This window comes from Loxodonta africana, chromosome 2 (genome assembly GCF_030014295.1).
Source record: "Loxodonta africana isolate mLoxAfr1 chromosome 2, mLoxAfr1.hap2, whole genome shotgun sequence".
NCBI lineage: Eukaryota > Metazoa > Chordata > Mammalia > Proboscidea > Elephantidae > Loxodonta > Loxodonta africana.
Genome location: NC_087343.1, coordinates 195,919,200 through 195,932,619, shown reverse-complemented (window position 1 = coordinate 195,932,619; position 13,420 = coordinate 195,919,200). Strand labels below are relative to the sequence as shown.

General features: G+C 53.7%; 1 protein-coding gene across 3 annotated transcripts; it reads left to right on the top strand.

Moving 5' to 3' along the window:
* The first annotated feature begins 2,625 nt into the window (after window positions 1-2,625).
* On the top strand, window positions 2,626-12,386 carry SNCB (synuclein beta). 3 transcript variants are annotated; one of them, XM_064279778.1, is made up of 5 exons: window positions 2,626-2,746; window positions 5,846-5,887; window positions 6,072-6,190; window positions 11,900-11,989; window positions 12,354-12,386. In XM_064279778.1, exons 1-5 carry the CDS (start codon window positions 2,626-2,628, stop codon window positions 12,384-12,386), a joined length of 405 nt encoding a protein of 134 aa, XP_064135848.1. The 3 variants fall into 3 exon arrangements, with proteins under 3 accessions (XP_064135848.1, XP_064135849.1, XP_064135850.1); XM_064279779.1 differs by lacking the exon at window positions 5,846-5,887; XM_064279780.1 differs by lacking the exon at window positions 11,900-11,989.
* Window positions 12,387-13,420: the final 1,034 nt, after the last annotated feature.

The window sequence follows — 13,420 nt, the reverse complement described above, 5'->3', positions numbered from 1 at the left end:
GAAGCCTCCAGCCTGAAGCCTGATCCACAGACTTGAGACTTGCCAGCCTCTACAACTGCATGAGCCATTTCCTTGAGATAAATCTCCCTCTCTTCCCTCTCTCTTCTCTCTCTTCCTTTCTCTGTATATATATGTTCATATATATCTATGTATATACACACACCCATATGCTTCACTGGTTTTGCTTCTCTAGAGAACCTAGCCTCAGACAGTGTGTATCTTTTTTCTATGTATCAAAGTGGGCTGTATTCCATGCACACAGTTTAGCACCTTGCTTTTCTCACTTAACAATGTATCTTGACACACTCCAATGTCAGTACACAGGTCTAGCTCATCCTTTCTAACTGTAGCATACCATTACACCCAGTGGATCTACCACAGTTAACCAGCCAGTCCGCTATAGATGGACATTTAGATTATTTTCAGGGTTTTTTTTTTTTTTTTTTTTGCTACCAATAAACCACTCTACGGCGAGCATTCATCCTCCTGCAAACGTCTTTGTGTGCTTGTGTGAGTAGAGAGCCACAGGATAAATTCCTGGAAACGGAACCTCTGGCTCAAAAGAAGCGTGCATTTATGTTTCTGATAAAAATTGCCAAAACGTCTTCCAAAAAAGCCCACGCCAATTTCCAGTCCTATCAACAGCCTGTGAACATTTTTTCCAGGCCTTGCATAGTTTGGCCACTAGCTAGCCCCTCACCGCATCTCCTGTCACTCTCATATCCTGCGTTTCTGGCCACAGGGCCTTTACCCATGCTGTACTCACAGCCTGAAATTCCTTCCTCCCTTGTTTGCCAGATGAATCTTACCAGTCCTGTGAGGCCCAGCTTAGATGCCACCTCCTCCATACAGCCTCTCCTGACTCCCCTGAGCAGTCAGAGTTCCCTTCCTCTGGGATCCCACAGCATCTTGGGCCTAATTCTATCATAGCACTGACTGTGGGCCTACTGTGCGGCTGGCATTTTATGTCTATTTTGACAATCCGCATAATAACCACACAAAGAAGTGGTCTTGTGCCCTTTTTCTCCCTCCTTTCTGGTTCTCAAGCTGCACAGGCTTTTCGCCTCTTCCTAAGTGTATTGCTGCCTTAGCGCCTTCGCTCTGGCAGTTCCCTCTCTATAGATCTTGCCCTCATCCATGTTGGCTTGATGACCTCTCTCCTGAGTCTTTGTTCAAATTTACCTCCTCAGAAAGGCCTTCCCTGACCCCTTTATCTCAGCACCCCTGCTGTCCTACCTCTGTTACATCACTGTTTTATCTTCATAACACTTTTCATAGCTGGAATAACTTTGTTTGATATAAGTGTTCCGTGTTCATTTTTCTGTTTTGCCCCTACCCCCAGCTCCACGAGAGCAAGGGTCTTGTTCACCTTTTCCAATGTCTCCAGTCTTGAACTTGCCTGGCACCTGTGTATGGACTCAATAAACATTTGTGGAATGATTCGTCCATATTTTACTGAAGAGGAAACTGGCATGAAGTCCCACATTAAGTAAAGAAGCATAGCCGGGATTCGAACTCACTCCAAAGCCAACTGCATTATTTCTTCCCTACTCTTGGCACGTCTCTCTCACCAAACTAGTCTCCCGGGGGCAGGGCGCGAGTCTGACGCTCCCGGGTCCCCAGTGGCGCGTAGCGGGCTGGCCCCGGGAGGTTCATAGGCTCCGCAGAGATGTGGCCCTCCCCGCCCCCTGTCAGTCAGACCGTGGGGGCGGTACGCCCGCCAGAGGGGGTGCTGAGCTCAGAGCTGCCGCAGCGCCGGAGCCCGAACCCAAGCGAGCGGTGGCTGGAGACCCACCCGAGGTCGGGGCACTGCTGCGCCGCGGTTCAGGGTCCGCGCCCCGCCTGCTGCTGGCTTATTCGAGGGCCCGGCCACGGCCCGATCTTCCCTCCGCTCCAAGCCCACCCAGCCCGCCTTAGCCGAGCCCCGGCGTCCGTCTGCCGCAGCCGCCGCTGCAGCCGCCGCTCCATCCCTAGCCCGGGCCTCGCATCCAGGTGAGGCGCCGGGCACCGGGGACCGGGACTTGGACCGAGAGGGGCCGAGGTGCAAAAGAGAAGGGGGAGGGAGAAGGGCCTGGGGCTGGAGATGGGGAAGAGGATGGCGAGGAGGCGCCGGAGGGAGCGCATCAGTGTGAGCCCCTGGCTGTGTGCCTGCTCCTCTGTGTCTGCAGCTTTCTGGGTGGATGTGTGGACGTGCGTCCGTGCCCGTGTGTCCATGTGTGTCAAAGTGTCCGTGCGCGTTTGAATGTGTGTGTCCTGTATGTGCACGTGAGCGTGTCTGTGGGTGTATGTCCGTGTGTGCATGGTCGTGTGACTTTGTCATGTGTGACAGGCAGGTCCTGGGTTTTCGCGCCGAGCCCAGCACTCCGGTTCCATGGGGCTGTAGGTTGCAGGGCCCCGGATAACCGTAGTGGCTGCCCCTCCCACGTCCCCAGGTTTCAAGGACGCTAGGACTCGCTGCGGCCCTGAGGCTGCTCCGGGGTTGGGAGTGAGAGGGGAAAAGGGGATACAGGGGCTCCAGTCCCCGAGGGGCGGGGAGGGGGCACCCGGGCCCCTCGGGGATGGCTGGGTGATGGTGCGGAGCCAGCGCACCGGTGCCCGTGTGTTCGCCCTCCCTAGGCCGCCAGGATGGACATGTTCATGAAGGGCCTGTCTATGGCCAAGGAGGGCGTCGTGGCCGCCGCGGAGAAAACCAAGCAGGGGGTCACCGAGGCTGCGGAGAAGACCAAGGAGGGCGTCCTCTACGTCGGTGGGCGAGGGGCGGGGCTACAAGATTGGGGTGTCCTCGGAGGGAAGGGGCCGGTGTCCTTAGAGGGAGTAGGAGGTCTGGGCAGGAGAATATGAGTCAGCAGATGGGCCAGGGTCAGCGGGGGTCACTGGGGACCTAACCAGCAGATGGAAGCCTGGTCAGTGAAGGGGGTGGGGGGTGATGAGAATGGGGTTCAGCTGAAAGACCAGGGGACAAATACAGTGATAAAAGCAGATAGCCGCCTTTTTTTTATTGTTACTATTGTCATTATCATCGTTAATAGTTACCTGGTGTTGAGCCCTCACTATATACCGAGTACTGTATGAAATGCCATAGCATCCATTACCTCATGTAGTCCTCCGAGCCCATTCTCCAGGCTAAGAAGACCGGGCTTCCCACAAGTTTATCTGTCTTGTCCAAGGTCACACAGCTGGTAAAGCCTAAGGCTCGGTTTTGAACCTACCCTTAGGGACTCCAAAGCCCTAACCCTCCTGCTGGCAGATCCTCCCTCCTTGTCTGTCCCTGCCCTCCCTCCCAGCCCTCCTCTTCAACTACCTCTGCATCTGAGCAGCTCTCTAGGTCTCCCTGCCTCCCTGTGCCTGTGGTTCCACCACGGCCATCTCTCCTCCCAGTCCACCCCTCCCTGCAGCTGCCAGCTGGTGTCAAGAGAAGGACTGGGTGGTTAAAATCTCTCCCCCTAAATGTGAGGAGGCTGAGCCTGCAAGGTCATTTGCATAAAGAAAGGAAGGACCAGAAACTGGCCCTTCCGAAGTCCACACTCTGGACGTACTGAGGTATAACTAACTGCCCCTTAGGTAGGCTCAAAAAGTGAGTAACTTGCCCAGGACCATGGCAGACTTGGGATTATGGTTGCTTTACAAATATTCATTGGATACCTACTACAACATGTAGGGCATTGTGTGGATGCTGGGGATGCAGCAGTGAGCAGGAGAGACAAAGGAGCTGAACCAGAAAATATCAGAGGGTGGTAGAGAGCATTTCAGCAGGGGGATTCAACACCAAGTAGCTGGAACGGGGGACTACTTTGTGTGGGAGAGTCCACGAGGGCCTACCTGAGGAGGGGGCATTTTAGCTGAGCCCTGAATAATGAGAAGGAACCAGGCAGGGGGTGTGGGGCGGGAATGGCAGGTGCAAAGGCCCTGTGGTAGCATGAGTTAGAGGAGACCAAGCTCTGCAGAGGCAGAAAACAAGCAGTGGTAGGAGATGAGATAAGATAGGCAGGCAAGGAGGCCCTTTAGGACAGGACAAAGCATTATTATAATTGCCACAAGAGGCTGTAAGCGGGGGACTGACATGGTCTGATTTCAGTTTTAAAGGATCCCTCAGGCTGTTGGGTGCAGAAAAAATTGCAGGGAGGCCCGTTGAGAGGTAGTGCAGCCACCAGACAAGAGTGATTAGGCAAGGGTAGTAGCAATGCGGAGAGAGAGAAGGCTTTAGCCCTGTCAGGTAGCCCGCATCTCCGGCCTCCTGTCTGCCTCCTCCCTCAGCCTCTTCCGCCCTATTGAGCCCTGGCCCCACTGACATTGTCTCTCTGCTAATAGACTCCACCACTCTAAGCCATGCTGCTCTTCCCCCTCCCCCCCCCCGCCCAGAAATCTGCAGTGGCCCTACAGTTCCTACACATTAAAGCCTCGGCTCCCGGTAGCCTGGCATTCAGTGTTCTTCATGGTTCCACCTTGGTCTACTTGTCCAACTTTGTTTCTCACTGTGCCCATTGCTCGTGGTGCACAGACCCACCTGGATGCACTTCCTGGGGTCCTGATCACACCCCTCTGTGCTTGCTCTGTGCTTCCCTCTGACCGATGCCCTCCCCAGTCTCCTTTCTGTATCTCCACTGCCCCCCATTTGTCAAGGTCCAGTAGTGTGTCCTCCCTGTCCTGCACTCCAGCTCCCAGCCCTCTGAGACTGGAAGTCATCTCCCCACTACTCAAGATCCAGGGCCCAGAATTGGCTCCCCTCTTACCCTGGTCAGACAGGGAGCAATTGGCCCAAGGCCTGGCACCAAGCAGGTGCAAACAAATTTTGTGGAAGGCAAGATGGGGTGGGTAACAGCCTGCCCCCTCCAGTCCTCTGGTTCTGGCTAGCCTTAGCCTTGAGAAGACTGTCTTCTCACGCTACCGGCCTCTCCTCCTCCTTCCACCAGACTCAGCCCTCCCAGACAGCTTTCTCTGGGTCTGTCAGCTGCTGTCTGGGTTGCCAAACCCTCAGGGTGGGAGGCTCCTTGATCTGTTGAGGCCCCTCCCTTCCCCCAGGTCAGGCACCTTGCCCTTCCCAAGAGCCCCTCATTTTACAGGTGACAATCATACCCTCCCAGGAAGGCCCAGCCTGTGTCCGGGTGCCAGTCACCATCTCCACATCCCCCTTAGACCCAGCCTGCACTGAAACACTCCCCACTTTGGCCAGAAGGAGGGGTTTATACCTCATTAAGGGGGAGTGGAGGGGGGAGTATGGGTGTCCATGGGTACCAGCTGAGCCATACACCAGGGCACCAAGGGAGCCTTTCAAAATACACAGCTTTTTTTTATCCCCTTGCCCCACTCTACCTGTACCCTGGCCTGGGCGCGTACTTGCAGAGTTTGGGAGTCTGAAGACCTGAACTTGAACGCCAGCTCAACCATTTACTATTTGCAGGACCCCTAGTTAGCGCTTTCCCTTGCCGAGCAGTTTCTATCTGTGAAAAGGGACAGTAGCAGCACTGTCCTCATGGGGCTGGGAGAGGGCTACAGGAAGCGATGCCAGTGAGGCACTCACACTGGGCTGGCACTCAGCCACCACCCACTGCAGGGTGTGGGTATTATGATCGGGTGGGGATGGGGGCAGACAGTGGGAGGAGTGGAAGTCCCCAGGAAGCCGGGGAGCAGTGATGAGAAGTGGGAGAGGGGCTTGCATGGAGAGGGGCTAGTATGGGGGCGGGTTTGTGGGATGTGGAGACCATGTCTGAGGATGCCCAAGGAGGCCTTGGGCTGGGACGCCTGCAGCTGACTGGGTCCCTCTGACCACTATGTGGCCACCGTGAGGGCCTGGAATTTCTGTTCCCTGGCTCAGAGCCCTTAAATGTGCTCCCTTTTCTCCCTGCAGGAAGCAAGACCCGAGAGGGGGTGGTACAAGGTGTTGCCTCAGGTACCAGCCCCATCTGGCCAGTCCCCTTCCCTCACCTGGGCCCTGGGACCTGCCAGCCCCTCAAGGCCGCGGTGGGGGTGCTCCCTGGGGAGGGCAGGCCTGGGGCATTATGGTGGGAAGGGCACATGTGCCTGTCCTTCACCCTGGCCCACGACTGCTTTCCCTCACCCTGTCCCTGATCCAGTGGCTGAGAAAACCAAGGAGCAAGCCTCACATCTGGGCGGGGCTGTGTTCTCTGGGGCTGGGAACATCGCAGCAGCCACCGGCCTGGTGAAGAAGGAGGAATTCCCCACGGATCTGAAGGTGAGTAAACCCCCTTACCACACACATACAAACACACACACGCACACACATGCACGCACACACACCAGACACAAACAAGCCTGCGACCGTTCTGCCCTCTCTCCCAGCCAACTGGGGCTCAAGATACCTTGCCCCACATTCTGCAGGGCCCTGCTAGACTCCACTTAGAACATGTATGTGTGAAGGTGTGTATAGGCATGGCTTTCCCTGTGACAGTGACCCAGATCCGGCTGTATAGGAGTGTCCTGCTTGAGAGTGTGGCTTGGATCACTTCCAGCTACATCTGCATATGCCACTCGTTGTTCATTCATTTCTTTTCATTCAATAAATATTCACGCCAGGCAGGAATTGTTCTAGAGGTTACCACAGGGAATAAGGTTCCTGTATTCGTACATTGTAGTGGGAGAAGATAGGAGTAAGAAGGCAGCCGATAAATAAAAAAGATAATTTCAGACAGAGATAAGTGCAGCCACCAGACAGTAGGGAGATGGGATAGAGTCAAGGGGTAAGGGGGCTGCTTCAACTGGGAAGGTTTCTCTGAGGAGTGGATATGTGAACTGACACCTAAGGGTTGAGAGAAAAGCAGTCATGGGGAGATGTGTGGCAAGAGTACCTCAGGCAGTGTGAACAGCAAGTGCAAAGGCCCTGAGGCAGGCATGAGCTTATCATGTAAGCCAATAAAGGGGGTGGTGGTTTGTCACACCTTTGTACAGGACATGTTCCCTCAGGGAAGTGGCAGCGGCCTTCCATGTGTGGGTAGAGACACAGGTCTCTATTGGCATGCCCGGGAGGACAAGAGTCGTGGGCTCCAGAGCCTCACAGAGCTGGGTTGGAATCTTAGCCCCGCTACTTCCTGGCAGGTCCCACCGTGTCTCTGAGCCTGGTTCTATGCCTGTAAAGATAGGAGATGAACACAATAGAGCTCTTATGCAGATTGAAGATAATATAGCTCAGGGGTGCTAAAACGTGGGTGTGCATAGGTTAAAATACAAATGGTCGGCCCCCATCTCCAGAATATCTGCCTCAGCAGGTCTGAGGTGGTGCCTGAGAATTTGCATTTCTAAGAAGTACCCGGGTGATGCTGATGCCTCTGGGTCTGTCTGGGACCACACGCTGAGAACCACTAACGTAAAGAGCCTGGCCTGTGGACAGTGGGTGCTCAGTAAGTGACGATGGCCACACAATCATGTGAACAGCCCATATCTGTCCCCAGGAGATCGTGTGATCCCAGGTGTGTGGGGGAAGTGTACCACGACAATAGTGTGCACTGGGGGCCCACACGTGCGAGTGCCAACATTCCCGGGGACTGCACCTTGTCTGTCCGAGTTCATGTGCAGACCTCTGCCTCAGGGGGTGGGGGCTCCTTGCTCTGCACTTGGACTGGGTGACCAGTGCACATTCGGCATGAGCATACCCCCACCCCAGCCCTCCGCTCCAGACATTTTGCACAGCTAATTCCTTCCACTGTCAGAAGAGTCTGGGACATGACTCAGAAGTTCTCGTTCAAGTTCTGCCTCTGCATTTTACTAGCTGTGTGACTTCCTATTTCTTATCATCATCATGTTACCAGCAGTCACTACTGTCCCCTCACTGTCTTTACAATGTCCCTGTGAGGAAGGCAACATCACTTTCCCATTTTACAGATGAAAGAAGTGAGGCTCAGAGAGGTGAAGTGACTTGCCAAGATCCCATTGCTGCCTCCTTCGCTCATAAGGTAGTTGGGAGAATAAGCTCAGCTTCGTTTAATTGGAGTTTCTTGGTGCCAACAAGAGGCCAAGCCCTGCTGGAAGGTGGAGTGCAGAGAGGCCAAGCCCTGCTGGAAATCTGGGGTGCAGAGAGACCAGGCCCTGCTGAGGACTGGGGTACAGAGAGAGAGGCCAGGCCCTGCTGGAAGCTGGGGTGCAGAGAAGCCAGGACCCACTGAGGGCTGGGGTGCAGAGGGAGGCCAGGCCCTGCCAGGGGCTGGTGTACAAAGAGGGGCCAGGCCCTGGTCCTGACCTGTCACTGTGAGGCTGTTTGTGATGGGTCTTTGTTCAGAATCATTTCCCTCACTGTTTTCCTCCTACCAGCACTTGTTGACACTTTAAGGTTTCTCTCTCAAGGGAGATGGAGACACGTAGAGCTGCAGCCAAACAACAGCCCTCTGAGGCCACTGGGTGAAGGGTAGCCATGCAGCCAAAGTCAGCATTTCCGAGTGTCTCTACCTATCCCTACCTACCACCTGGTTACAGACATTATTGCTGAGTCCTCACCACACTCTCCCAAAGCAAAGAGTTATCCCTTACCCCGTTTTCCCTGGGAGGCAGCTGAGATGTGAGGCGAAATAACTTGCCTGATGTCAAATAGATGGCCAAGCTGGGTTGTGTGTGTGTGTGTGTGTGTGCGATAAAGTATATATAACATGAAATTAGCCATTTTAACCATTTTTAAGTGTACAATTCAGTGGCATTAATTATATTCACAATGTTGGACAACCATCACCATTACCTATTTTTGAAAAATATTTGTGTTTTTGGTGAAAATTTACAAAGGAAATTAGGTTCTCATTTAACAATTTCTATACATATTGTTTAGAAACCCTGGTGGTGTAGTGGTTAAGTGCTACGGCTGCTAACCAAAGAGTCGGCAGTTCGAATCCACCAGGCGCTCCTTGGAAACTCTATGGGGCAGTTCTACTCTGTCCTATAGGGTCGCTATGAGTCTGAATCGACTCGACGGCACTGGGTTTGGTTTTTTGTGGTTTTATACATATTGTTCAGTGACATTGGTTACATTCTTCACAGCATAACAGCATTCTTGTTATTTTCATTTTGGTTGTTCTGTTTCCATTAATCTAGCTTCCCTGTCCCCCCAGCCTTCTAATCTTTGGTCTAGGGTAAGTGTTAACCATTGGCTTCATCTAGACAATGATTTTGAGGAGCACAGTACTCATGGGTGATATTATTTATTTCATGGGCTAATCTGTCATTTGGCTGAAAGGTGACCTCTGGGAGTGGTCTGAATTCCAAGTTTAAAGAGTATCTCAGAGCAATAGTCTCAGGGGTTCATCTAGTCTCTATCAGTCCAGTAAGTCTAGACTTTTTTTTTTCTTTAGCAATTTGAGTTTTGTTCTACATTTTTCTCCCATTCTATCCAGGGCCATCTATTGAGTCCCTGGTTGTAAAGCATCACCATTATCTATTTCCAAAGTTTTTCCGTCACCAAGCTGGGAATTTTGTAAGTTAATTTTTACTGAAGATAACACACATTCAGAAAACATGCAGCTCCAAGAAATTTTCACTAAGGGAACTCCCCCGTGTAACCAGCACCCAAATCAAGAAACAGAATGTCAGCACCTCAGAAGCCCCTGGTGCCCTCTTCCAGCTCCTACTCCCAGGGCCAGGACTAGGGTAAGCTTACGCTGGTGCCTAGGGTGCAAAATGTAAAGGGGCACTTGGTCTCATCTGCATACTCCGAGACTGAGTGCCTCATTAAAATTTGCCCACCAGGCACTACGCTCACCGCTCACCTCGCCCTAGTCCTGACCCTGCCCACGCCCTCCAAGCAAAACAGCTATCCAGACTTCTATCGACACAAACCAGCTGGATGCAGTGGCATCACTAGGGTGTCCAGGGGTGCAGACCACACCGGTAACATTGTCAGAGGGAGTGACACCAAAATGACTGCCCATAAAAATATCCCTGTGGTTAGTCACAACGCAAAAACATTTTTCGTAAGCCCAGCTTACATGTATCAATATACCTACAAGGCTAAAAGTCTATGCTAATTTGCTTTTTGACTCTTCTAATGCACGCCAGTCAGAGCTATCGTTATTATCCAATTACAATGGTGCTTGGAATCACAGGGTTTCGTCTGGATGCCCTAAGAGCACGCACTGTTGTTTTTGTTCCTGCCGGGGTTTTTATAGTTGCTGATTTTGTCAAATTTTCTGGTGTTTTAGCTACAATATTGTGGTAATTAGTATTTGTGAACCTCTATCAATAACTTTTTTAAGAATGAAGTAGTAATAATGGAATAGAAGGAGTGATACACGTGAATTATGATTTACAAATAACATTAGTACAAAAAACACTAAGGATTCTGTATGGTCTGGTATGGGAGGAGGTTCATGCGGGAGGTGACACCAACCCTAGTGATGACACTGGCTGGGTGTTTTTTTTTTTTTTTAACTTCATATAAATGTTATCACGAAATACACACTCTTCTGCATCTGGCTTCTTTCACTCAATAGTAAGTCTGTGAGCTCCAACCGTGCTGTTGTGCGCAACTCTAATTCTTTGTGCGTGTTGTATTGGATTCCACCGTGTGACAAACCACCACGCACACATCCCTTCTACTGTTGTTGACATTTGGGTTCTTTCCAAACAATGTGCTCAAACTGGGGTTTTAACACCACGCTTCTTCCCTGGGTTCTGGTCATGGCTCTGGAACTAAGTTGCTGGGTGACTTTGGGCAAATAAACATTTGCCTACCTCCTGGACCTTGATATCGCCATCTGTAAAATGGGGGGAAATGAGCCAGGTCAGGAGCTGTAAACTCATATACCCGCAGGGGCCCACCTAGACAGGTCACGTACAGGAGCTGAAGCTGTCTGGATGGGGCTGGGGCAAGGAGAGCACAGGTATGGTCAGGGTGGGCCTCCTCAGTGCCAACTCTCTGAGGTCCCAACATTCTTACCTCCACCCACTAGGGAGGGACAGTGGCCACATGTGGAAGGGGTCTGGCATGTGCCAGCCCACATGTGGCCTTGGAAGCTGTAAAGCATGCATGTATACCATACCATACCAGTTGCCATTGAGTTGATTCTGACTCATGGTGGCCCCATGTGTGTCAGAGTAGAACGGCTCCATAGAGTGTTCAGTGGCTGATTGTTTGAAAGTAGGTCGCTAGGCCTTTCTTCCAAGGTGCCTCTGGGTGGTCTCGAACTGCCAACCTTTCAGTTAGCAGCCAAGTGTCTTAAACATTTGCACCACCCAGGGATACAGTGTGCATGTACCCCCCAAGTTATTATGTGTGCAGCCAGCTCCATCCTGTGTATGTGCACATAAGTGCGCTCACCTGCAGGTGGCTGGCCATGTGTCTGGCAGTCCCCCACATGCCTGCTGGTCTGTGCCTATCTGGGCAGCAGATGCAGGGGGGAGGGGAGAGTCTTAGCTCACACATCCAAGCAACACCATGGGCTGTTGCTTCCAGCTTATCTTAAAATAGCAACAGCTGAAGAAATCAGGCCATGCAGGGCCCTGGGGGAGGGATGGGTGGAAGGTGGCAGGGGAATGGTTCAGAGCCTCTGCCCAGCCCCATTCCTGAACCCCCATCTCATTCTGGCCCAGGGGAGCATCCAAGGTTATCCCAATGCCCAGGACAGAGCCTGAAACAAGGAGGGGTAGGGGTAAATTGGTGACTGGGCGTTATCTCTGTCCTCCTATCCCATCCAGTCCAAATGATGGTACAGGAAGCTGTCTTGTGCTGGGGGAGGAGTAAAGAGAGCCCAGCTCCCCCTCCTCACCCTCAACTTCAATTAGTGATTAGGGGAGATTTAACCCCTCACATCTCCATTCCACTTCAAGGCACTCCAAATAAATAATTTAATTAGAAACTGCTTGCACAGCCAACACAGCTTAGCCCTCCCCACTCTGCTAAACAGGCAAAAGCTTCCCTGGTAGAAATTTGGGGGCCATCTCACCCACCCTGCCTCTTCTCTGCCTGCAGCCAGAGGAAGTGGCCCAGGAAGCTGCTGAGGAGCCCCTGATCGAGCCCCTGATGGAGTCAGAGCGGGAAAGTTATGAGGAACCGCCTCAGGTGAGGGGGCAGCAGGGCTGGGTGGGACTCCAGGCATCCAGGGAGATTGCTGCCATCCCCACCTGGGGAAGGGGTCCCCTGGAAGGATCGCCTGGGCCGGGAGGCTTCAGACCCCACTTCCCTAGAACCCAGGTGTGGGAGGGGAGCAGAGAGAGGAGGACAGATGGGGCATAGCGCTGGGCCCCAGGCATCCCTGTCCAGGAAGAGCTCAGCTGTCACCAATCTCGAGTTCGTTTCTGCCGAGGGGGAGAGGCGTGCCCTGTTCCTCCTTGAGGGGGAGGGGTCTGGGGCCAGGGCTTGGCTACTTGGTCGCCAAACACCCGCCTTTTGCTCTTCTCCACTTCACCCCACCCCTCTGATGCAGGAGGAATATCAGGAGTATGAGCCAGAGGCGTAAGGGCCCAGGACGGCCCCCACCAGCAGCACAATCCTTTCCCAGTCCCCTGCCCCACCCCCCAGAGCCAGGGCTGTCCTTCTGCCCTTTCTCCCCAAACACGAGATCTTCCTTCTGCTCCGAGGCGCCCCCTTGGAGCCTGTGTTGTGTCTGTCCGTCCGTCTGTCCTATCCGCCCGCGTCCACTCCTGGGGAGAGGACAGGCAGGGGCTGCGGCCGCGGCTGGGAGTCTCGTCCCACCAGGGTTGCCCCCTTCCTGCCCCCTCCCGTCCAGTGTCTGCGCGGATGTAGCATGTTCTATGTTTTTAAACGAAGATCGGAAAGCGACGGCTGTCCTGCTCCCCGAAAGGGGCTCTTCGAGGGGCCCCTGAGCAGCCCGAGAGCCCCCAGCCCACTCCCACATCGACCCCAAGTACCTTTTTTTTAACCAAAAACCAGGAGCCAGGCTGTGCCATGACCCTTCCCCCCAGCCGGCCAGGTCCGAATGCGGGCGTCGTGTGTTGTGATGTGGCATGGAGAGTTCTCCAACCCCCCGTGTGAGCGTGTCCCGGGCGGGCGGGCCCGGCCGCCCCCCGCGTGTCCATGAATAAAGCCAATCTGTCTGTACCCGGCGCCACACCGGCAGAGCTGGGCTGGGCGCCGGGTGGGAGCGGTTGACCGGCTTCCAGGTCCCAGCCCTGCCCAACTCCAATCTTTGAGGCCTGGTACGCTCAGCCCAAGTACAAAGCGGGCCACCTCAGCTTCTCCATCTCCTACTCGCTCGATGACCTAGTGGGGAGTCGGGTCCCCCAAGGTCGGGACACGCAGTGAACTGGTAGATAGCAGAGAGCCGCAAAGTGGCTTAGAGTGCCACCTGCTGGGCCGTGAAGCGCCTGCTGGGGATGCGAAACCGAGAGCGCACACCTCGGCTCACAAGTAGCGCAGGCGCGCGGTGCCCACGCACGCGCGGCCATGCGTACAGGTACGCTGGTGTATTCGCGCTAACCCGAGTGTACCCACCCTAACGGGCGTGCACGTGCACACACGCGTGCCCTCACA